The sequence below is a fragment of the Carassius gibelio genome, chromosome B15 (genome assembly GCF_023724105.1).
Source record: "Carassius gibelio isolate Cgi1373 ecotype wild population from Czech Republic chromosome B15, carGib1.2-hapl.c, whole genome shotgun sequence".
Lineage (NCBI taxonomy): Eukaryota > Metazoa > Chordata > Actinopteri > Cypriniformes > Cyprinidae > Carassius > Carassius gibelio.
The window spans coordinates 17,062,191-17,087,820 of record NC_068410.1 but is presented as its reverse complement, the minus strand read 5'-3'; the positions used below and the strand labels follow the sequence as shown (position 1 = coordinate 17,087,820).

General features: G+C 35.7%; 2 protein-coding genes and 1 non-coding gene across 3 annotated transcripts in view; all 3 read left to right on the top strand.

Moving 5' to 3' along the window:
• The first annotated feature begins 38 nt into the window (after positions 1-38).
• Positions 39-128, top strand: trnar-ucu (transfer RNA arginine (anticodon UCU)). The gene is given in 2 exon segments: positions 39-75; positions 93-128. It is a non-coding gene; the product is annotated as a tRNA-Arg (tRNA).
• A 3,192-nt stretch (positions 129-3,320) lies between these two features.
• On the top strand, positions 3,321-14,814 carry nek8 (NIMA-related kinase 8). The gene is made up of 15 exons (XM_052575444.1): positions 3,321-3,437; positions 4,691-4,896; positions 5,132-5,364; positions 5,440-5,571; positions 5,667-5,875; positions 6,405-6,484; positions 6,585-6,772; positions 6,865-7,012; positions 7,559-7,635; positions 9,158-9,275; positions 9,455-9,605; positions 11,271-11,434; positions 11,515-11,667; positions 13,962-14,120; positions 14,289-14,814. The coding sequence occupies exons 1-15, from the start codon at positions 3,391-3,393 to the stop codon at positions 14,315-14,317; spliced, it is 2,094 nt and encodes a 697-aa protein (XP_052431404.1). The 5' UTR covers positions 3,321-3,390; the 3' UTR covers positions 14,318-14,814.
• A 2,447-nt stretch (positions 14,815-17,261) lies between these two features.
• traf4a (tnf receptor-associated factor 4a) overlaps positions 17,262-25,630 on the top strand; it is a 35,780-nt gene continuing 27,411 nt past the window's right edge. The window contains exon 1 of the mRNA XM_052576681.1: positions 17,262-17,752. Within this exon, the coding sequence (XP_052432641.1) occupies positions 17,610-17,752 (143 nt within the window). The 5' untranslated portion in view covers positions 17,262-17,609. The remainder of the gene's footprint in view (positions 17,753-25,630) is intronic.

Sequence of the window (25,630 nt, the reverse complement as noted above, 5' to 3'; positions counted from 1 at the left end):
TTAGGCTCCAAACGTTCCTGGCATGTATTCGTTGCATGGGCTCTGTGGCGCAATGGATAGCGCATTGGACTTCTAGCGTAAAGAATGTGGCAATTCAAAGGTTGTGGGTTCGAGTCCCACCAGAGTCGCAGCTTTTATTATTAGGTTAACATTGAACGAGATTTCCCACGGGCAACATACACTTTCAATCCATTTTATTTCAACATGTGCAATTAGTAGCCTAACTTAATTAAGTGCACCTTCAAGAACAGTCCAATTCGTTTAAGTGAAATGCAAAAACCTTTCACACATTCTAAAAGATTAACAAAACCATTTGTTATTGTGTAACCTAATATCATTCTGTAATCTTGTGTCGTGGTAAAAACTGAATTTTATTGATTTTATATATTCTCCCCCAACAGCCACAAGAGGGCAACACACACCCACAGGAAAAAAAAAGAAAGGAAAAAAAAAAACATATTCCGATATATATATCCTATGATGACTCGTCATGGTATGAGCTCTTTAAGCTGTAACAGACCAAATAATTTTGTGGTGAATTAACATCAGATTGTCCTTTCTTTCTCTTTATTGTACACACATCTGAACAATCAAATGGACAATCAGTGAAGGTTAAATCTCTCCTATGTAATTCTTTGATTCTTTTTGTCTTGGTGTATAGAGCAGTCTTTATGCGTAGGTGTTCCAAACCTTAGTCTTTTAACAAATCTCAAGGTTAGCTTGAGCTGAATGAAGGATGTTGAGTAATCAGTGCTTCGTAACTGGAGGAAATACAAGTCTACAATACCTGCTCAGCTATTGAAAAATATGTTTGAAATATTTTCAGTAACCTCTTAGTTCCTTCTTAAGGTCACATGAAATTTGATATCTCTGTGTCATGAAATTTCTTGTAGGAGTATATGTTGCAATATTAATCATGATGACTCTGCAAAAAATAGGACATTCAGGTCATATTCGGTTAACATAAAGGTTCATAAGTAATTCCTCTTTTAATGTAATGGATCATTATGTCTTCAAAACAATGACTATTATTTTACATTATGTTGTATTGTTAATATGCAACTATTTCATTATTCAGTATCGCAACATTTGCAGGTTCTAATATTTTGGCAGCCTCAGCTGAGATATTTAAATAATAATTTAAAATTTAAATGTCAAGACGTACAGCACATAAAAATGCACTTTAATGTGTCAGGCTTCAGCCAATTTGAAAAGGTTATTTTGTGAACTTTTCACCTTTTAAACAACTTATTCTGTTAAACCACAGTCTTGTTCTGTTAAGTTATTGCCACTTTCATTTTTATGAATTAATATGCTACATTACAACATGCACATTTATTCAGATTTATACTTTATGTTATTAACAATTGTTAGTATGATGGATACTCTCTAGTTGAAAGGTTTATTAAAGATATTACATTTGATTCAGAATGATGGTGTTAATTCAGTCTAATTCATTCAGATTAACCACAGTCTGTCTCTGAACTTTGTAAGTCTGTTTGAATCTCACTGAAGCGTGAGAACTGAGAAACTGCTCAGGGCTGATACTACAGAAATTCTCAGACAAACTAACCAGTAATTTGCATGACAGCATAAATATAAGGCTGCTTCATATCAATGTATTTTGTAGTTCCCCTCCATGCAATCATTCTGGTCAGTGGTGCTCAGCTTGAGTTATTTGTATGACATGGATACTTTTTGAAAATATGAGTCATATAATACAGCAAAATTATGTACTTTATAAACAAAAGAACCTTAGGCTGTAACCTATTTTATGACTGTATGCACTGCTCTGAAACACTGCTTTTAGTTTTATAGAACCTGCTTGGATGCATATTTGGTTTATCCTATAAACTACAGTGTAATCCATGTTTGAAATGTTTCTTTTCTTAGAATGTGACAGTCACCGATCGGGAATGTTTAGTGTTCACACTCACTGGAACTGTATGTAATGAAAGAGAACAATATGAACCGAAAGGGCACTGTCGAAACTTAATTCTCACAGGCGCTGCTAATTCTTTTTAACATAGCTATTAATATCTGGTGCTACTTTAGCATATTACTAGTCATATTACTGTTACTGTTCTACTACTGCTACTTTTCTACTGTTCTGATACTATTACAGTAACTTTATGACGTGCTTTTGGATTGTTTAAAAATATATATTGCGACTAACTAAAAACTGACGAGCTAACTAATACCATAAAAAATTCATTACTTGCAATTAAATAATAAAAAACTAGACAAATAATAAAAAAAGAAATAAAAAAGACAAAAACACTAACATTTTTAACTAAAATGAAAACAGAAAGTAAGGAAATAATAAAAAATACAAACAAAAACTATAACAGCTAAAATAACACTGAACGTTGTCAGCGTGAACAGCTGTGAAATGTGTCAAAAAATATTTTTTTTTAAAGGAGTTTGAATTTTGCTACTTTCTGGACTTTTGCTATAAATATCTCATTTTCACTCAGTCAAAGATGTTAAAAGAAGTTAAATTTTGCCGTCAATTATTTCTTCAAATAAAATAAAAAATACTATCACTTTAAAATGTAACCCATTGTTTCATCCAATGGAATTGTCAAACAAAATATTATATGAAATTATTATTAATTAAAAGATTCTGAAAAAGAAACAAGAAACATTTCACAAACAAGAGTTCTTTATGTGTCTCTGAAATTTAAACTAGTTTAAATTAAATTTTAAACTAGTCAATTTAAAATCTAGCTAAGGTCTAATCAGGACAAAAAGTCATTGGGTCACCAAAAGCATACTTTAAATATTTTGTCTCAGTTGTAGGCCATCAAATCACCACTGACCAATCTTTTTCCTGAAAATGAAGTTGACACCATAACAGTCAGGTGGTGGAGAGGCAGTCTAAACTTTAGTCCACTGCTCACAGTTACTGGTTCTACCTGTATTATGGTTTTGAAAAGAATCTGTGATTCAACCCACTTTAAAGATCCCGTCTAGATAGGCTTACAAAGCATAAAATGAAACCTATTAATTGTGTAACCTATTAACACTGAGGAAACATTCACTGACAGGAACTGTCCTGAAGATTATTTACCTCGAGTTCTGAGGGACAGCATTCAGACTAGCCCATTCAGCAAATGGGCAACAAACTTCACTATTAAGACTCTCTGTCAATGCCTACTTTATCAGCTGTAAAAAAAAAAACACTTAACTTTCAGTAGTTCAGTCATAAATTACTATATTTGATCCCCTCATGTGTTCACATCCTTAATTAGCATAACCCTTGCCAAAATGATGATGGGGTCTCTCAGAATCAGTGCTTCATGCTTGCTGTATTTTGTCCCCTCTAGAACTCTGTAGGGGTAAAGGAAGTGTTGCCTAGTGACGGGGCGCGTTTAGAATCCAGCAAACATGGAGAAGTACGAGAAGATAAAAGTGGTCGGGAGAGGAGCGTTCGGGTAAATACACTGAAACGCATTATTTAGTTCGCGAAATTGTTTTAGTGACGTGTACTTGTTTGTTTGAGCTAGCTGCTTTACAAAACAACTTTTGAAGCGTTTGAACTCGATAAAACTTTAACTTGAGAAACTCCGTGAAGAACTTCAAATCTGCAACGCTCCTCAGAATCAGAGCGCGAGCTAACGGAACACACGGAGCATCACTTCTCGCGTTTCCGCATTCCATCAGTGTAGATGTTACAGAGCCAGTATCACACTATTCAACGAGTTACAGTTGCATTAGAAGTTCGAAAAAGATTACGACACTTCTCCTTTCAAAGGGAAAAGAACTGTTGAGCAATGAATAGCTCGCCATATGCTTTTACAATTTGCCTGTCAAAACAGCAATGTTTACAGCGTTCTCATTGGAATTGCTGTCGTAATTTGGAACCTTGACTGGAAAGTCCGGTAGCAAACAGAGAGAGTAAAATTCTAAGTTTCAAGCTTAAAACACTTTAAGAGTCAGGAGAGTACACTTTAAGGAATAATAACGTCAAATTAAAAGCTTGACTTTAAATTAAAATTAAAATCTTTATGTTTTAATAATATTTTGTCGTGATTTAAAGAAATACACTTATTTTGATGTGTTGACTTACACTAAAGCACATGTGAAGTACTTAATAATAATTATAATAATTATAATATAACTTATGTTTTATTCAGTAGCTAATATTTCACTTAAAGTTAACTCATTTAAAATGCAACTTTTTTACAAAAGTGTAACTACAATTTTTTTTTTTACATTTATGACATGAATGTTTCAATAGTAATTTTATTATGACATAATGACTTTATTTCTGTTAACCGAGATGTTATGCACGTAGCCTACTTATAAGTATATTCAGCAGGAGGTTTTAACATTTTCCCAAGGTAATAGAAATAATTGTGAAATTACATATAAAGATGTAATTAAGGTCAAAAAGCACTTTAAAGTTTATTTAATTACGTTTACTGTCAATTTAAAACTAAAAATACATTTTCATTCATTTGCAATTAACATGCAATTATAATGTCTGGAAACTGTATTCAGTTTAAGATAATTATTTTAAAGTATATTAGGCTGTTACCACAAAAAAGTGTTCATTTTAAAAGTATGATAAAATAGACCGTGAACAACTGAATGTGTAAAACTTTGAATTCAGCTGTTAAACTTGAAACTCTTAAAATGGTGTGAAACAAATCCACTTGTATCCTGATTTCTGTATCTGTCACAGGATAGTGCACCTTTGTCGCAGACGCACTGATGGCTCGCAGGTGATCTTGAAGGAGATCCCAGTTGAGCAGATGACGCGTGATGAACGCCTCGCGGCCCAGAATGAATGCCAAGTCCTCAAGTTACTCAGCCACCCCAACATAATTGAGTATTATGAAAACTTCCTTGAGGACAAGGCGCTAATGATCGCAATGGAATACGCTCCAGGCATAGACTTTCTTCACTCATTTTCGATGGTCACTTAATGTGTTCCTACAGTTTAATCAGGAACAAAATTCATACTATTTATTATTGTGATGCTAATATAATTCTGTATTATTTAAAGGTGGTCGCAGTGGTTGTACAGAACTTAATCTTTGCTGATTTTGACTAATTTGTAAGCACTTTGGATTATGATTTGGAGCAATGTTCTTTAATGCTATTTTTTATATGATTATTGTAGGTGGGACCCTGGCTGATTACATACAGAAGCGCTGCAATTCCCTGTTAGATGAAGATACCATATTACACTTCTTTGTTCAGATCTTATTGGCCCTTTATCATGTGCACAATAAACTCATCCTACATCGGGACCTCAAAACCCAGAACATACTCCTAGACAAGCACCAGACGATAGTAAAAATAGGAGACTTCGGAATCTCGAAAATTCTTGTCAGCAAGAGCAAAGCTTATACTGTAAGCACCGCAGCAATTCTTTGAATTTGACAGCATGTGGTTTCGTTACAGTTCAGATTCTCTTTTTCATGACAGGTTGTGGGGACACCTTGTTATATCTCTCCAGAACTGTGTGAAGGAAAGCCATACAACCAGAAGAGTGATATCTGGGCCCTGGGCTGTGTGCTTTATGAGCTTGCTAGTCTCAAAAGAGCTTTTGAGGCAGCAGTAAGATGATTTTTTTTTATTGTCTTTATCTTAAACGATTTTCTTTTTCCTAAATGAATTTTGAATGACGAGCAAAGCTGCTTTTCTGTTATCAGAACCTGCCAGCTTTGGTGCTGAAGATCATGAGTGGCACATTTGCCCCCATTTCCGACCGTTACAGTCCAGAACTGAGACAACTCATTCTCAACATGCTGAATCTGGACCCCTCCAAAAGACCCCAGCTCAATGAGATAATGGCTCATCCCATCTGCATCAGGCCATTGCTCAATCTCTACACCGACATAGGCAACGTCAGAATGCGGAGGCACGACTATTTTGTCTTATTTAATTTTAATTTGACGTTTCTAATGCATTTAATTGTTCTGTTTGGAATGTGTGTTAAGTACTGTAAATGCATTTTGTTTAGCGACTTATTACCACTGTTTTCAGACTTTTGTATTTTTTCTGTTCTTTTTTCTCTTTTGTTTGTTTTCACTGCATTTAATAGTACTATTTTTGGAACTTGTTTTAATTATTGCAAATGCATTTTGTTTGCCCATTAATTTAACTAAATGTTTTATTTTTCTACCTTATTTTATAGAACTGTTTTCAGATTTGTGTATTTTATTTTATTATATAGAACTGTTTTTAGACTGTTACGCATTTTGTTTGCTGACAATGTTTTTGTTTTGTACTGCATTTACCTGTATTGTTTTTGGTCGTGTTATGTATAGTGAATACATTTTGTTTAGCAGTGAAAATAGATACTCTTTTTATATATGTATCTGTTATGCTAAACAATATATGTATTTAGCTGGTCTTCCTTGTTTTTATGAAATTGTTCTCTTTTTTAGAATAGAAAAGCCACTTTCTTCTGTACAAACAGGCCCTCATGGAAGACCTGGTGGGCGTGTGACCGGTACCAGAACCAGAGGTGAGATGTTATTTTCTTATGCAGTCTTTAATTTACTATTTATACGTTTTAAAAGCACCATGTCTGTATGAAGCTTTTCTTGTGTGGTTTGTTCCATTAGGAGGGCTGTCCAGTCTTACTTCGACAAAGATGATGCACCCATTGCCGTTATCGTCCGTGTACACCTGGGGCAGTGGCATCTCCACTCCTCTGCGTCTGCCCATGTTAAACACAGAGGTTATTCAAGTGTCCCTGGGCCGCACACAGAAGATGGGCGTCACCAAATCTGGGAAGCTAATCACATGGGAGGTGTGATGATCATTTTTCTTCATCCTAACTGAATTTCACTGATTTTTTTCTTTTCAGTTTTCAGTGTTTATTTCGATTTGACTTTATGCCAGGCCCCCTCGGTTGGATCCGGTGAGCCTACTCTGCCTGGCGCCGTTGAGCAGATGCAGGCCCAGTTTATCTCCCGCTTCCTGGAGGGCCAGTCTGGAGTCACGATCAAATCGGTCTCATGTGGTGATCTCTTCACCACCTGTCTAACAGGTATGCTTCTTACGATCCAGAATATTCCATGCAGGTCTCAGCATATTGTCGAGGCGTGCGATTTTTCATCCCTAATGCCACAAAACCAAAACAAAGTTGACATGTCCATCAGATGCTCTCTTCCTGTCTAATTAGGCAATTCTTAGCTTGAAGCTGCAAAGTGGACCCGTCCATGAGTAATTTAAACATTTGGGATAAAGTTTAAAAAGGATTGAAAGGAAGATGTAATCACACCTTTTACTATCCTTCCTACGGAGCTCATTAAGCACCATTTGTTCACACTGCAAAGGCTAATCTCTCGTCCTCTGACACTGTAGCACAGCGGTGTACATTTGTCTGCTCTAAAGTAAAAGATATGCTGTTAGCATTCGCCCCTGCGGGGAATCATTAGTCACCAGCAGATACAGAGGATTAAAGGTCCTCACTTCCGGCTCATTTGCTTTTCTCGTCCAGCGGTTCGCACTGACAGAGAAACAGTTGTTGTTTAAGTCTTTGCCTATCAGCTACAGAAACCATAATCTGCTCAATTTGCTTTCTTTTTTCCAGACAGAGGTATAATCATGACGTTTGGAAGTGGAAGCAATGGTTGTCTTGGACATGGGAACTTCAACGATGTGACACAGGTAGGTTTTTTTAGATGATCTTATATAGAGAGATCTATTGTTTTACGATGGTGTATTTTTTATTCTTGTTAAGCAGGCTAAGGATTTAAACAAACTAATCTCAAGCTTTGACACCAGGGCTCAACAATAAAGATGACCTGCTGGCCTGGGATCACTGTGACGTTGGTATTGTTCACTAAAACAAAGGGGAAAAAAAGGAAAGCAGGAAAAATGTATGAATATTAGATGAAAACAAAATTACAAATGTTGCTTTGCCAAATAAATGGAATAAATTAAGTTTACGTTGAGGTACTGCAATTGTTAAAACTTAAATCAAATCAAATTAAAGCTATATTTAAGGAAAACGTAAATTACAAAAGCTAAAAATATTTACAAAAAAAAAATGTAAACTGAAAATATAAAATAAAGGAAATTTGAAATTTGCCACTTGGTAGAGATTTGGCTTTATTGCGGTTACATGGTCACTTGACGTTGCGGTGCTACGTGGTCACAAAAAATTCTCGTTTGCATTGCGGTTTGAAAAACAAGTGATTTTAAGCTGTTGAAACATAATCAGCAGTGAAAGAAAACTCATTTTGCTGTATGCACTGGAGCGGCAGTATTGAACAGAGTTATTTTTGCTGCTTTATAGCCTTTGAACAGTTAAATACACTCACTTGAATTTGTGAAGATGCCTGTCTTTGCAAGTACCCTCGTAAACACAGTCATTTAGGTCTTAAGTGAAAGCAAACAGCTGAGAGAGAAAACACATGTAAGTGTATATGGGATCCAGGCAGCTCTTAAAGTGACAGCAGTCTAATATCCCTGCTGTCTGACATTCATGTTAATCAAACAACAAAAGAGAGAAAACCTCTCTCTGCTCTGGACTAAATCACTTTTGAAACTTTTTTATAAATTACTTCTGCAATGTTTGTAGCATTTATATGGTCTTCTGTAGATATTTTGTCCTATTGCTTGTAGTTAGTAATTTATTCTAATTTAATCACTGACTCTTTACTTGTCAACAGTGAGCTTGATTTTTTTAAATATTATTTATTTAAGCTAGTTGTAATTTTTTGTGATATAGAATTTTGATACCACATAGCAATTATGTAAAGCAAAAATAATTATACCGTGATGTAAGATTTTGTTCATATTTTGCCATGTGTTCATAATTTTCCAACAAACTTACCCATTCATTTATTGCGTTTTGCAGCTTTCTGTATGGTTAATTGTATCATTTACAGCTATTTTTTTCACATTTTATTTGTAAAGAAAGATGAACTATGAACTTACATGTGTAAAAAGCATAAAAGTAAATAAATAGATATTTAGAATTAAATTTAAATGCATATTAAATTTTTTATGTTAGAACTATACTAGAGGTATATTTATTAAGTCAAAATAAATATAATAAAAATTAAGTATTTTTTTGTACAGTCAAACACCACTCACCGCTCATTTTCTTTACAATGTGTACAAATCTATTTTTTTTGTGTGTATTCATGGTTCAACTTCTTCATGTTCCTGTCTTTGCATTCAGCCCAAGATAGTGGAGGCTCTGCTGGGTTATGAGCTGGTTCAAGTGTCTTGTGGAGCATCCCACGTCCTGGCAGTGACCAATGAGCGAGAGGTTTTCTCCTGGGGGCGAGGAGACAACGGTAAATGAGCAACATCACTTGTCACTCGAACACTGTGTTTCTTCGGGTTTCTCTTTGTACTCTTGTAGACAGTAGCAGCGCCTTCAGGCAGACCTGGCATTTTGTGCCTCGTCGTCCTCCTCTCCCTCACTTTCTCTCTCTCTATCACACTCACTCTCTGTTATCTCTCTGTCCGACAGGCCGGCTGGGATTGGCATCTCACGACTGCCACAACTGCCCACAGCAGGTGAGTTTGCCGGCTGATTTTGAAGCCCAGCGTGTGCTGTGTGGGATCGACTGCTCCATGATCATCAGCACACAGCACCAGATTCTGGCCTGTGGGAACAACAGGTACTCAAAATGTCCTCTAGTTCATTATGAACTGCTCGGAAAAACAGAAAACCCAGATTTGTAATGATGACATCATGTGCACTAATCTCATAAATATGCTTATTCCAACATGACTTCTCGACAAGGCAGCACAATTTACCAAAATTTCAGAGAGCATGTGGTTGACTGTCACAGATTCACTGGTTAATGAACCCGCCACAAATCTAATCACAATTATAAACAATAATGAATCCCAAAATTTAAAACTTTCTCAATGAATTTCTTTCTTAGCTGTTTAGGCAGTTTTTCAGATTGCTAAACCAGTTTAGGGAGTTCACACTCCTCATTCCTGCTCTAGCATTTGAAAGGACCGTGAATGCTGAAGACATTTCATCACAGGAAATGACCAACACAATGTCCATATTTTGAATAACTGTCACATCCTGTCAGTCACACCATCCTACCGTCTGAGTGCGAAATATCTTTTTTTCTTACAGACTTACCATATGTGGTTGTAAAAGAAAAAAAAATACACTTTACCATACAAAATAGTATTTATTACAGAAATAAATATATAAATGTAATAAGAATGAAAATTATGTCAGCTTTTACTCAACCTCGTGTTGTTCCGAACCTGTGTGAGTTTCTTTCTTATGTAGAACATCAAAGAAGATATTCTGAAGAATGTTGGGAAACAAACAGTTGCTGGTCCCCATCGACTTGCATAGTATAGAAAAATACAATGAAAGTCAGTGGGGACCAGAAACTGTTTGGTTACTCACATTCTTCAATCATACATCATCATTCTTCTTTTGTGTTCAGTGGACAGAAAGAATTAATGAACTATTCCTTTAAATGCAAACTGAAGGTAATGTTTTCAGATGCTTAATTGCAATAAAATTTAGCTTTTTTACCCATTTAAGTAGGACTTAAGTACATCTTTATATGTAATTTCCTAATTACTTCTAATTTCTATTGAAACTTTTATGTCATGTATATAAATTTGTAATGACTCTGCAATTTAATAAAATATATATTACCTTTAAATGTAATACAATTATAATTAAGATATTATTCAACCCATTAAAGGAAGTGTTCTTTAAATCACAGCAAAAATGATTAAATCAATAATTACAAATTTAAATTTAAAAATGTACCATATTTTTTTTTTTTTTTTTACATTATTACAAAGTGCAGTTTAAAAAGAAAAAGTACTTTAAAGAATAGTTCACCCAAAAATGAAAATTCTGTCATTAATTACTAAAGTCATTTCAAACTTGTAAGACCTTTGTTTTTGCTGTGATTCTGACTGACGCGGAAGAGAAAAAATAGTTGAATTAAGTTATTTTTTTTCTTAGCACACAAAAAGAAGTATCTTGTAGCTTCCTAACATTACGGTTAAAGCACTGATGTCACATGGACTATTGTAACGATGTCCTTACTACCTTTCTGCACTTTGACTGTGGTAGTTCCCTTGCTGGGACAGAGGGTGCAGGGTCAGAAAGCTCTCGGATTTCATCCAAAATATCTTAATTTGTGTTCTGAAGGTGAATGAAAGTCATATGGGCTTGGAACAACTTGAGGGTGAGTAATTAATGACAGAATTAAAAGTGCTAAGGGCACTTCTTTTTCACATAGGGCTGCTAAAGTAATATTTGAATGAATAAATAACCATCTTAAATGCAGGTTTAACAAGCTGGGTTTGGATAAGGTCTCTGGCACAGAGGAGCCCCCGTCTCACTGTCAGGTGGAGGAGGTCCACACGTTCCATCCCGTCCAGTCGGCTCCTCTCAGTGTTGAGAAGATTGTGTATATAGACATCGGCACAGCACACTCTGTTGCAGTCACAGGTCAGAGAACTTCATTTACACTGTTTACAGTTCAGTCTGAGGACCGACTCACAGACTATGAATATGTGTCCTAAATGCAGAGAAAGGTCAGTGTTTCACCTTCGGCAGTAACCAGCATGGGCAGCTAGGCTGCAGTTCCCGCCGAAGCAGTCGAGTGCCCTATCAAGTGTCAGGCCTGCAGGGGATCACCATGGCCGCGTGTGGTGATGCGTTCACTCTGGCTATCGGAGCAGGTAAACAAGTGAATCTCACAAAACAGGTCACATTTCACCCCGAAATCAAAAGAAATGAAAATGAAGTCTGTTTTTAGCAGTGTAAAAAATGTTTAATGACAGTCAGTAAAGTATATCATTATTGTAATGCATTTCTGATGATCCAGATTTTTTCAGTGTTGATTGTAATTATTGTAATATAGTGTTTTATCTTATTATAGCAAAAACAAATAGCAAAAAAAGAAAACTTTAAAATCAAATCTACAAATTACAAAGTTTTTTTAACCTCTACTTGTCATTCTTCAAGACTCAATGATCTCAACCGACTGACTGAGGCCAGCCTAAAAAACGCTCAAGACAGTTGATGGGACACTGCAGTGCGTCGTCATGAATACTTATAATTTTCACATGTTTTAAGCCTTGCCGTTTTAAACATTCAAAAGAGTTTAAAGCATTCAAACACAAGACTGAGTAATCGCGCGCCGTGCTTGGTGCGCACACAGAGAGCCGCGTCTCATGGACAGCAACACCAAACCCGAGCTCTCCTTGGCATCCTGCTGCACTTGAACAAACAAACACAAATCGCAGTTTAAACATGCAAACAGAATTTTTTTTGAAAAAAAGCACAATTCAGAACCGGCGCACAGTGTTCTGTTCGCACAGGGCACATGCAGAGAGACGCGTTTCAAAGCCATTGAACACTGAATTTGCCCCTTCTTGCTTTTGTACCAACAAATACATGCAAAACGATGTCAAAATACCTGTCTTGGAAAGTATTTTCGAAAAAACTGTCGGTTATGTCTTAATTGAAAGTAAACAGTGGAGAAAGAAATCTGATCTGTATTATTATAATGGATGCATCTCACCTCATTTTAATTGTAATGTTAATCCAAGAAAATGAAAGATATCACTTACTGCTCTTGAATGAATTATTTTAACAAGAGTTAATCCACAGCAAAACTGAAAATTATTCAGACACCAGATATAATATTTTGACATTTTTTTATTAGTGGGTTCAGGACACTATAGTTAATTAATGTAAGTGAGTACAGCAAAATAAAATGAACTGTGAAATATTATACCCAAAAATTCTTCACACTGTGGACTACCAGTGAAATTGTTCAAAACAATTTGGGACCAAAAATGATTCAAAATTTTTGACCTGACCATGTTTTGCTTATTTGTTTTTTTCTTTAATTGCTAATTAACCACAGACTGAACAAAATTAAACATTGCTCAACAAAGAATTGATAGTTGTGTAAAATATTGGCATACTGACAGTTATATGAAGTTTTGTTTGATTGTAATCCATTACACACCTTTTTATCAAATTATCTGACATTATCAAGATGAATTTGTTCTGACAGTTTAACTCTGAGATCTTGTTCTATTATATTACCATTTTCTAAACTAGCAAATAAACTGTGATAATGTGAGAAATGTTGAAGGTACTGTATCTGAAAACATTTTGGTTTGACTGTATGTTTTTTTTTTTTTTACACTGAAGACTATGCAGTGCTATTTTACATTTTATTATTCGGTTTCTGTACTAGGACACCTAGAACTTTAACAAGCTTAAACATTGTGTAAATAGCACAAATAATTAAATAGAACGAACATACAAATTAAACAAATTCAAACAGGGCCCACTTGTACAACCTGCACCGGGGCCCTGCAAACCCCAGCTATGACCCAGCACTAACTAAATAAATACATAAATGATTTAGAGGCGAAATAGGAAAATTGAGAATTTATTATGTTCTTGTTTTAGCTTACTTGATAAGATTACATAAAAAAGCAATTACCTTGAAAAATCCTCAATTGTTTTGTTTATGTTAATGGCAACTAGAGGAAAATAATGTTGTTTAATGCAAAAAAAAAAAAAATATATATATATACACAAATATATTTGTATGTTTATGAAAATTTAGAGGAAAATTCTGTCACAATACAAAAATATTTAATGTTTTTTATAAAACTATAAGATAAAATACTATGTTTTAACCAAACTATAACAAACAACAGCACTTGAATGGCACTGCAGTTCAGACAAGGCTGCCATCATGCCATTAACTGCTTCAGTCACAGAATGTGCTTTAGTGGGGGCAGGTAGGCTAATTAATGTGACGTGGCTAAAGGTCATGTAACCCCGACTGTGTCCTAGAGACTAAGAAGACTCTAAAGACCTTTATTCTTTCATATTGTCTTTGTTCATTCATGATTCTCACAGGATCTGACATGCAAAGAAACAAAGATGTTATCCAACCTAATGATGTTCAGAACTGTGAGTAAATGTTCTGCTCTTTGATTCTCAGAGGGGGAAGTGTACACCTGGGGTAAAGGGGCACGTGGTCGGCTTGGACGGAAAGAGGAGGATTCTGGGAAACCAAAGGCAGTGCAGCTCGATGAGAGCCACCCTTACACTGTCACGTCAGTGGCTTGTTGCCATGGAAACACACTGTTGGCTGTGAAACGTAATGTGCAGCTATCGTCTCTTTTACAGATGTTGACAGATCTTGAATCTAGACTGGAATCTAATGTATTTATTGTAATGATCTGTTGTTGATTTGGCATTACAAAGGTTGCTGTCAGTCTGATAAAAACCCAGTGACTATATTCTGGCTTATCATTTCTCTCCTCAGCGTTTTTTGAAGAGGCTGTTCCGAAGTGACATCACCGCCAAAATACTGCACACACGCAGCAGAAGAGCCGCTCCGCTCCTGTCCATGACATGATGGTGTGTGTTCACTGAGATTTGAAATCATGCAGTTTATGCATTTATAATGTAATATGATTTCCAGATTAGTAAAGCTTTTTTTGACCAAATATATATGCCTATTAACTTATGCCAACAGAATTGTTCAAATTCTGTGTTTGCAGTATTACATATTACTTTTTATTGTGCAAAAAAATCTTACTTAATTATGTCCTTATTATTATTCATAATAATAATAAAATATGTAGCATTGTAAATAATGCCTTAGTGAGGTCAGACTGTCTGGAAGAAAAAGTAAAAAAAAACTTTTTTTAAAGAACATAATAAATGCTGCTTATGTTTCCACATAACTTAAAGCTGAAACATAATTTCCAAAGTGTATGTATCATAATGTTTTCCTCAACATTATGACAGGTCCTATGTAAACATTCTTACTTGTGGACAAAAATAAATGATTTCAAAAAGCTTTAGTATTTAATATGTATTCATTGTCTAGAAAATATATTCACCATATTGCTACCATTTATATATATATATATATATATATATATATATATATATATATATATATATATATATTATTTAACAAAAAGCAAAAGAAGAAGGCATCTAACACTATCAGGCTCTATTCTTTTTCTATTCTTGAATTGAATTATATCTGGGGGGTTTTTTTGGTTTTGATTTGTTTTTATTATATAATATAAAAGAAAATCCTTGCTACAAGTGCTGTGTGAAGCTAACTGAGTCTTGTTATAGCACTTGGGTATCATTGCTCTTTTGTTGTTTTGATTGCTTCCATTGTCCTCATTTGTAAGTTGCTTTGGATAAAAGCATCTGCTAAATCACTACATGTAAATGTCATTTTATATCACCACTACTGCTAATATAAATAATAGTTGAATTGTTAATGTAATTATAATCACTAAGAATTATTAATTATACTTAGTTCACTCTCATTGTCACACATTTACTGTTGTTATAACAGTAAATTATGCATAATTATGTGCAACTAATCCTAGATACATGTTGTTAATTTAATTACTCAGCGCTTATACATTAAATTAGACAAAATTAACAAAGACCTTAAACAGTGTAGTATTTTATAGCCAGAAGAACAATCACAATAAATATTAATGTTATTGCAAATCAAAAAGCATACTCGTGTTTTATCCTGGCATGATGCACAGATCTAGCTCATGCGTCCATCATGCTATGATGTAATTCTTTTGCAATACGTGATGCTCACAACGTGTCACTAATGCAGCGCGCGCTTTTCCATGCACAAAACATGTAACGTTGACGAGAGTTTCATATGTTTAATTGAAGCCGAGCTATGAAATATGCTAACTCTAATAAGCTATTTAACTCTAATTCCATCTTTTGTGCTGTTGTTGTTGACGTAATGTCTGCTCTTGCACGTACAGTATCGCGTCAGCTTCTCACCGATAGAGGGAGTCGTTTGCCTTACAAATAACTTTCTGCAACCTTTCATTACCAGGAGTCCAGTTATTGCCTTTGTAATTTTTTAAAATAAATATGCACTTTTTAAACAGTTAATTAGTTTGCATTCTAAATGTATATTTAAATTATTATTGTTCATATATTTTTTCATAGTACATTTTGTATTATGTTTGATTTCTGGGTAAGATTTTAATGGAGCTGGTCAAATTGACCCTAATTGCCTTCAATGCAATTCCCTAAGTATCACATTATTAAAAACAAGGAGGAATCAGGTATGAACAGAAACATTTTAATATCAGTATTTGTCACACAGTGCAAACAATTCATAACAAAAACTGTATCACTGTTTTTGTGACATATGTGGGAACAGTAAAAGATTAGTTCATGACAAGTTTATTTAATTTTTTATATCAACTTCAAATTTGGAACACAACGTGTTCATGGCACCTAAATGAGAAAAAGTCACAACATTTCTGGAAGAAAAAGATGAGTTAAATAGTATTTCATAGCCTACATTGAAAATAGAAATGATAGCTCACTTTTACCATCTGAGTCCGAGAAAGTCTTTTTCAGCACTGAAAATAGTTAGAAAAAGCGTATTTTTTCCCCTTTCAAGCGCAGCAAAACACCAATATAACAACATATACCCAATAAATATATTTAATTTGGGTCTGTACAAAAAAAAAATGTGGGTCAAATTGACCCCAAACATTAAAATCGTCACAAAATTATTTGTGTGCACTTCAAAACACATCAGTGTCCTCACTTTGCATGCAGGTTCATGGCCCTAAATGAGAAAAAGTCACAAAATATCAATAAAATAACAGATTAACTGCTATTTCCAACAGCTCAAAAATAAAAATGCAAACACTATAGCCTACGTTTTCGTACAATCTTGAATCAAGCACAAAAATTCTAATGAATTAGAATTATATTATAAACACATATAAATAAGAGGGTATTTGGTCAGTTTTTTGCTGGTCAGTCAGGGAAAACATTTAAAACTAGCTGGATGGATGGTTTAAGCTGGTTTAAGCTGGTCTCCTAGCCTGGCCAACTAAGACCAGTATGACCAGATAAAAAAAAAAGCTATGTCCAGGCTGGAAGACCAACTAAAACCAGCCAACCATTTCAGCTCTTTTTTATTTATTTTTATTCTATGCAAGGTGTTCATATCGCAAGCACAGGCTACCACAAAAACGTTTTGTTAAAAAGTTTCTAAGACCAAGATTCAGGTGTGAGGAGAACCTCAAAAGAAATCCTGAAAATGATTTACAGAAAAGCGTTTAAATAATCCCCTTACTTGGTTACATTATAATGCGCACAGATAGCATTACTGTACACAACTGTAAATAAGCTTCCCCGTCTGATTTCTGCTGGGCTGAGAGAGATTTAAATTAGGCTCCTCCCTCATGCATAGTGGGTGGGGCTTTATATACCTAAACAGATGGGATCCGAGCTTTGTCTCCAGGCTGTCAGTGTTATTCTCGACAGCTGCTGTGAACGGCTCTCGTCGCGTTTCTCTTCATCTCGGTTCATCTGCGAGCACCAGCGCTGCATTGACAGCCTCGTGCCACCGACACATCGCTGGGTTTAAGCTGTCACCCTGATGCTGGATCGAGCCGTGTTGCTCGAAAGAGAAAAGCTGAGACGGAACAATACCGACGGAGCTTGTGTATCGTTGGCAAGTGAATATCAGCTTTCGTGAAGGACTCTGTCACCGCGCCTTTGCAAGCGGAGGACAACAAACGCCAGGTCCTATAGACGCTCACTGTAAACAGCAGCAATGCCGGGGTTTGACTACAAGTTCCTGGAGAAGCCCAAGAGACGCTTTCAGTGTCCTCTGTGTAGCAAAGCAATGAGGGAACCCGTCCAAGTTTCCACATGTGGACACCGATTCTGCGATACATGTCTGCAGGAATTTCTCAGGTAAGGAAGCACATTTGACAAACACATACTGTGTGTTCTTTGCAGGAGGAACGAAGCGTGGCAACAACAACAACAACAACAACAACAACAACAACAACATAGGATACACATAACCAGCATTTAAAGCGGTGGTTTAAAACACTGAAGTGCGTTCCAATGATAAAATGTTTCTTCAGTTATCGTTTCAACACAAGACAGTCAGTCATCTGCGCTACATTGATATTTAATATCTGCTCATGGGCCTTGAGTTCATCTGGCAGCCAATAGGATAGCAGAGATGCTTGTATGCAAATATATTGCAAATGAAGTTTAGCGTCAGGAGACAAGCACTGAAAGAAGCTACATGTGTACGCGAAGGAAATGCAACATTAGAAAAAAGAAAGGAGAGGTGGGTAGACAGTTAAATGAAATCATAATATCTAAAAACATACTCTTAGCAGTAGTTATATGAGAGCAGTTTCTGTTGTACCATCTAGTGTCATTAACAGCAAGCACACTGAAACGAATAGTAGCCTAAAATGGCTATATATATTATTAGGTTTTGTTCGAATCGAAAGATAACTGATTTAACCTAAATAGATTTATTTATACCAATAATATTTATGGGTCAAATCAATAGCTAGTAAGGCCACAGGTTACTAATGTACTTGTGGAGAGTGTAAATATTTTGGTTCAGTGCATCCAGTTGTGGTCTACCTTCATAGATGCAGGATAAAAAAAAATATTTTCAGACCCGTGTGTGTGTGTGTGTTCAGGCGGTAGAGCCTCTCAGCTCTGGCCCTGTCTGTCATTTTGACCTGAGGCACTACAAGGCTCAGGCTCTTTGAGAGGGGGTCTTCCTGTGGGATTAGGAAGCGAATCCTTTATTGGAATCAGTGTGCTGAAAGACTGGCGGATCGTTTGCTCAGCACTAATTTGTTTTCTTTGTAATTCGTTTGCTAGGTCGTGTATAAACGGCATGGCAATGCATAGAACAGAGATGCTCAAATTGAATATCAAGTCAAATGAACAAAAAATCTTTAAGCATGCAGGCCAGCAAAAAACTCTTTGGATAGTAGTTCTGCAGTACGGTGTAATGTTTATTGTCTGCGTTTTGAATAATGTATCAGTGTATTAGCTTTCATTTTCATCTAGCAGGAAATTCAAAATGAGTACATTTACAATGTCAACCAAAACTGCTTTACAAACTGGTTTATAACCGAAACCGTGAATCCAATCAGCTGTAGTGAACGGCTATAAAACAGGTGTGCACTTCAGTGCTAGGTGTATAATGTTATGCAAATATCATCCGGTTATTGGATAAGAAGGTGCTTGGAGAATGATGTGATGGCACTGTTAACTTGTAAACTGAATGATTGACAGCTGAGATGCACGTTCAGGTGTGACGTTTTAGTCTTAGAGGATTAGTCATGCATAAAAAAAATAAAAAATAAAAAAAATCAAGGAAATAACTTATAGAAAAATAAACTCCAGTATCGGTACTACATACATTACTGTTCAAAAATCTGAAGTTGGTAAGATTTAAAAATGTTTTTAAGTCACTTTTGCTCATCAAGGCTGCATCTATTTGATTAAAAATTCAGTAAAAAATTGTATTATAGCGAAATATTAATATAATTTAAAATAACTAGTTTCTATTTTAATTTGATTTAAAATTTAATTTATTTCTGTGAGGGCAGAGCTGAATTACTCCAGTCTTCTCTGTCATGTGATTCTTTAGAAATCATTATAATATGCTGATTTTCTGTCAAAGAAACATTTATTATTATTAACAGTTGTGCTGCTCAATATTTTTACCATGTTTCATTCTTTGAAATATAAATCTTTGGCAACATTTTAAATGTCTTTACTGTCACTTTTGATCAATTTAATGTGTCCTTGCTGAATATAAATATAAAAAAAAACAAAACAAAAAAAAAACTTTTGAACGGAAGAATATCTTTTTAGGGAAGTTAACTGACATCCTCCGTGAGTCAGAATTGGCCTGCGGGTTGCCGGTTGAATAGGATGTTACTGTAGACATTGTCAGGCATTAGTTCAAACAGATCATATCTGAAATGCTGCACGCTAATAGAAAATCTCTATATTTATATTTAGAACATTGACCGATTATTGTATCATGCCAACCCTGATATCCAGACACAGCAAGGAACATAAGAGCGTGAACTGAATTTCTTTTTTTTTTTAACACGCATGATCAATTCAGCCCTGAACAACAGCAACAAAGGCTCCATGTGAGTCACAGATAGGGCAAAGATCGTATCGAGTTTTTCTACATATCCAAACAGGTTTTGTTTCTCTCCTGTCTGCATGTTGTGGAATATAAACAGAACCTGTGCTGATGCTCTGCTGAAAGACAAAAGGTCACAGGGTTTGTGAATGCGATGTCCACTGTAGGCTCTCAAAGAAACACTGAATTATCATGTACGTTTTTGGATGGAGGGAGGAAAAAGGAAGGGCATGATGCATTTCGCCTAAGGCTGTGTGTGTTTATGTTTGTTCTATTCTCAGAAAACCTCTTTCTTCTCACGCCTACATAGGAGAAAGATTCTAGAACGTGAAGCTTTGCTCAGTTTTGTATTTGCAAAATTGCTTGAGATGATACAAATAAAAGACGTGCCGTGGAAGACTAAATGAACGCAGACAATGCTTATGAATCATCAGGTCATTAGTGTGTCACTGGGAAGAAAGCCAATCTGCTTTTCTTTATAAGTAACTTTTTCTTTACCAACTTTTGTCACCAGCTAATGAGTGACTTTTTAACACTAGTTAAAGCTACGCCTATTTAGAGTTTACTGTGTTTGTTTTACATAAACCAGGCTTCCCACACAACTGGCAAATTGCTTTTTTTAAACTTTTCCCTTTTTTTGCTGTTATTCAAGTAAGTATTTTTAAAAAAGGATTTTAAAGAGACTAGATGCGCAAAAAATAAACCAGGGGTCCGGGGCCCACTAGGGGGCCTTAGCAAACTTCCAAGAGGGCCTCAAGATTACGTAAAACTAGATGAAACAAGCTTTGAAATTAGCAGAAATGACTGAATATCAAGATATTTTGTATTTTAGTTCACCCCCTCAACTGTTGTTTTATTCCTTGAAGAACCAGGATTTACACGGTTTTGAAAAACTTGTAAAAGTGTGATTTCAGGACCTGGAACGGTCCCGTAAATTAATAAAATTTTAAAACACCATTGGTATTTTTTATAAATACTGGGGTATTTTTTTTTATATATATATATAAAATAAGAATAAAACTTTTTCTAGTTATTCCAAAATCGAAATATTTGATCAAAAATAAATGTATGATTAAAAGGAAAAAATTTATTGAAAAAAAAACTGAAATTTTCCAGTAAAGCTGAAAATGTTACCCATCCTTTGAATATTGTTGTGATCAATGGTGGGCATTGGAGTCCAAAAAGGATGAGAACCACTGATCTAAATGTTATATTAAGCATTTATTGTTAAATTAGTTTTAAGTTCAGATCATGGTTTACGTGTGTTTTGGCAATCAGAATCGAAAACTCACGTGCCAGCATGTTAAAATAAGCATGTGCTTTGTTGACATTGCGTGATAAGCGTGCATTCGCTTCTTAATTGTTGTGTACAGTACACTTTCTGAGTTATTCCATCCGTTACTGCATTCAGCCTCCGATCAGTTCAGACCTGCCTTTTCATTGAGAAATATTGCCATATTTGTGAGGATTTACATGGGTTATACTCTTGCACAACTATGAATCACCATCTGCTGCGTTTAAACCATTATTAGAAAAGGGCCTCCAGCTACTTCAGGTTGAGTCTCACGCTACACGCACACCTATAGACGTGCCTCGCAAAAGTTAGTTTCAGATTCAACCCTGAATCATCTCAATCGAACTCCATTTACTTGGATTTGTCCCATGCATGCACACCGACGGACTTTGCTCCCATGTCGGTTTATTTGTGTTGTAAATGGAGCATGTTTCCGCTGAAGGGGGAATGCGTGAGGCGGTTATCTTAGAAGGCCTAATCAGAGCCGGGAGGGTCATGAGGGGCCGAACCTCAGGCCTTATCACTCCAGCAATCAGCTCGAGTCATGTGACCGTGACGCTAATGCAGAATAGATGAACCTTGAGCTGAGGGCATTTGGTTCACCGCCATCACACAAAAGAGGCTCTCATAATATGGGCTAACATCTCTTAATGCACATACAAGGACACCCTTTATGTCATTAAGCAATGGTTTAGACTAGTTAGACGAGTCGAGTCAAATAAACTCTTAGATGTTTTCATGTGGTGCTTTGTGAGATAGCGGTAACTGTTTTGTATTCAAGCTTTAGCTTTGTTTGCTTAGCGTCTGGACTTCTTGTGTAAATATTCTGCACATAATGCACATTAGGTGCGTCCCAGTTCACATACTTATGCACTTCCTTGCCATTTTGTAGTATAAATGGTACAAGTAATGATTTCAAGGGTTATAATAGTTAATGGGATTTTTTTAAATTCTGTCATTAATTACTCGCCCTCGTGTCGTTTCAAACCCATTATTCTTCCGTTCATCTTTGGAACACAAATTAATTTGAATGAATTTTTCCATGTGACATCAGTGGTTAACCATAGTTTTATAAAGCTACTAGAACAATTTTTGTGCGCAAAGAAAAAACAATTACTCAACATTTTTCAATTTAATTTAATTTAATTTGATGTACTACAATAATTACTACAAAAATACATAGAGAGATAAAAACTGAAACTAATCAAACTGACAAAAGCGCATTAAAATTACTTTAATTTTAATTAAAAATAAATAAATATCTGAAAATATAAAGTTTACAACTAGTTTGGAGCTATGCACATCCTATACATGTGGCTACACTAGCAAATGTGACACTCTAATATGCATAGAAATATAAAAAATATATACAAATATTGAAATAGTGTAAATGAGTTTTTAATTAAATTTGCTTGTTTTTTTTGCTCTTTTTATGGCAAAGAGTGAAATTTCCATCTGCCATCTTGGATGAATTTTTTTTTTCCACTGAACTTTTCTCAGTGCATTCTGGGATTGCCTTCTCTGCAAAAGATAAACATGATGTTACTTTAGAATGTGGCCAGAACAAAAGCTGAGTCCAAAATCGCATACTGTCTACTAGTGTCTATTACCTTCTACATTTGGTTTGAAACTTACCGTGACTGTTAAAAAGTACTTTTACTTTTTTGAGTAATGTGAATTCAGAAATACTTTTTATCTCACAAACTATACTATGTGAAAGTGAATTCTTCATATTTGCTCACAGCGAATGTTTCTTGAAAGAAAATATGATTTTTCTACCTAACTTTTGGAACACCACATGCTGCCTAAATATGGTGACTAAATGGGCAGCTGACTAGAGCCCCGTTTCAACCGCAAAAGTGGCTTAGGTTTTAAAACAAAGGATTCTTTAAGCTCAAAATGACATTTTCCAATTCCAACTAATATTTGCTTCTCTTGTTAATCCACATGAATGACTAATTTTAAAAAAATAACAAGAACCGATCTAAAATTAGAAAGGCCACCACTCAGAAGCTACTTTTATCCAAAGGAAGTACAAAAGGTGACTATCCTGGTCTAAGGAGCATAAAACCTTCATTTCTCTACTGAGCTTCAGTTTGCACAAGCTCTTTTCTCAAACACAATGCCTTTAAAAAAAATGTCTGAATAGAGTCTTCTGTTTCTTGTATTGAAGTCAATTCCTCCTGCGTTCTCTTGAGAGCTGATGGTCTGCAACATGTGCACTCTGAAGCCTTGCAACGGAAGGACGGGTTTAACCGGGGTAGAACGGGGTAACTGCTGACAGGCAAAGTGGGAAAAGAAAGATTGACTTCTTTCCAGCCAGGGCCATCTGTGCGAACAACATCTTTTTTACATTAAAGCTCAAATGAATTGCCCTCTGTCCATTGAGAAACAGAGAGGAGCCCCTTTGGCCTGTCACAGACAGTGAGTAGTTCTCTGAGGAAAGGGAGATTTAGAGGAAGCATTGGTGCCCAGTGTTGAGAGGAAGCCAGGCTGGGTATGACAGCCCCTCCTCAGGATTCATGCTATTCAGGCAGATGAATAGTGACTGGGCATCCTCTCTCACTTCCTGTCCAGCCTCATCAAAGACCCCCACATCCTCTCACAGGTGCCACTGGCTCATCAATGACATAATAGATCTCAGGACGCAAACACTGTTTATAGGACCGTTGTATCATGCTGACTGTTTTTATTTGATGCCCCTCAAAAAAAATGCATTTTAATTCAGAAATGAAAACCATGTTCATAACTTTAATTCGTTTTTTTGCCCCATAAATGTAATAATTTTTTTTTTTTTTGGGGGGGGGGGTCACACCACATTAATTTGTACAGATGTAACCATGTCTTTTCATGTTCAGATTCAAAGTCCAAATTATGTGATATTATAGAACTCATCAAATATAATTCATTTTAATTGAAAAACTATATTTTTTAACAACTATGATATTTTCTGTTTTCCTTTTTTTTTCTTTGCACGTTGGTCCTCATGACTTTGACTGGGTTAATACAAGTTTTTCAAGTATTAATAAGCAGTTTTGTTATAATATTTTTCAAGAACGTATAGGATTGTGGCAGACTACTTAATCAAATCTTTGTTTTTAACATGAATATCGAGAGTATATATTTTTTTCTTCATTTTAATATCAGGACAGTTGTACAGTTGGACAGTTGACCGTTTACTGCCCCTAAGAACACATAAATTAATTTTAATTCATAAATTAAAAAAAAAAATAATTATACATTTCATTATATAAAAGGTATGTTTAAATAATTATGAATCGTAGTTTTAATGCATTTTTTAATAAATAGAACATTTAAATCGTATCATGTCTTTTACCTAGCCCCAGAGAAGACCTGAACTATATCACATAGTTGTAAGTTTGCCAATACAAAGTGGAGAGAAAGTTAGCAACAGCGTAATATTGATTTGTTTTCCTGAAATAAACTGTGTCAGGCGAGTTACTGCTTCAGAAATCCCAATGAGTGCTGAGCTTTTAGTCTGCAGTCCAACAAATGAAAACGCCTCGGGTGCTTCTTTGTCCTAATCCATAAATATGTTTCTGCAACTTCAACTGAGCAAGAACAACAGCAACCGGGAAAGCTAATTAGCCCTGTCAAGTACATTCAAATCAATTCAGCAGACGAAGAAAACAGGCATTACATGAATGCCTTTGGAACGACTACACATTTGACATCAACCGACCTGTGAAGTTTAGTTTGTTGTTTTCTCAGCAGAAAGTCTGAAGAACTGAGATCAGATACTGGCTGAGTGAGTGGAGCGGGGGCGTTTAGGAAGGTCCAGCTGTGAATGGGACGTTATGGACTCCATCCGTTCTGAACAGCTGCAAGGTGCGGCTGTTATGATGAAGCTTGCGTTTCATTGAAATGTTTTGCATCAGCGCTTCTCTGGTTTGAAGTGTTCTGTGTTAGTTATCATCGTAGAGGGTGTTATTACCACCTAAAGGACTTATTCAATGAGGGCAACACCAAAAGTGGACGAGCTCTTAACATTCCTGACTGGATTTTCTGCCCTATTCAGATGTCCATCGTCTGCAAGTGCATAGACAACATTCCTTTGTGAAAAACCGTGGTGCTTGACGGCCTTGGATGCTCGGTGGGGTTCATGAACAAAAACAGTTCGTGGGGATCTGGGACTTGCCCAGGCATGCTTGTATTTAAAGAGAAATCATATAATCATAACTTTACTCCCCTTGAGTGCAGAGAACTGTTCGCAGAGAACTATTTCAGTTATGGAGTAAAGCACATTGCATGCTGAGGCCAGGTTGCTTTAACCTAGACCTGTCAGACACGCATCTGCTGGCAGGAATCAAACCATAATTAATCTGCGATTATT

Excerpts from the sequence above, each read along its gene's own strand:
- nek8 (XM_052575444.1), top strand. The coding sequence starts at position 3,391 with ATGGAGAAGTACGAGAAGATAAAAGTGGTCGGGAGAGGAGCGTTCGG. Across the intron at positions 5,365-5,439 it reads GCAAGAGCAAAGCTTATACT|GTTGTGGGGACACCTTGTTA; the intron begins GTAAGCACCGCA and ends TTTTCATGACAG. Across the intron at positions 6,485-6,584 it reads GACCGGTACCAGAACCAGAG|GAGGGCTGTCCAGTCTTACT; the intron begins GTGAGATGTTAT and ends TTGTTCCATTAG.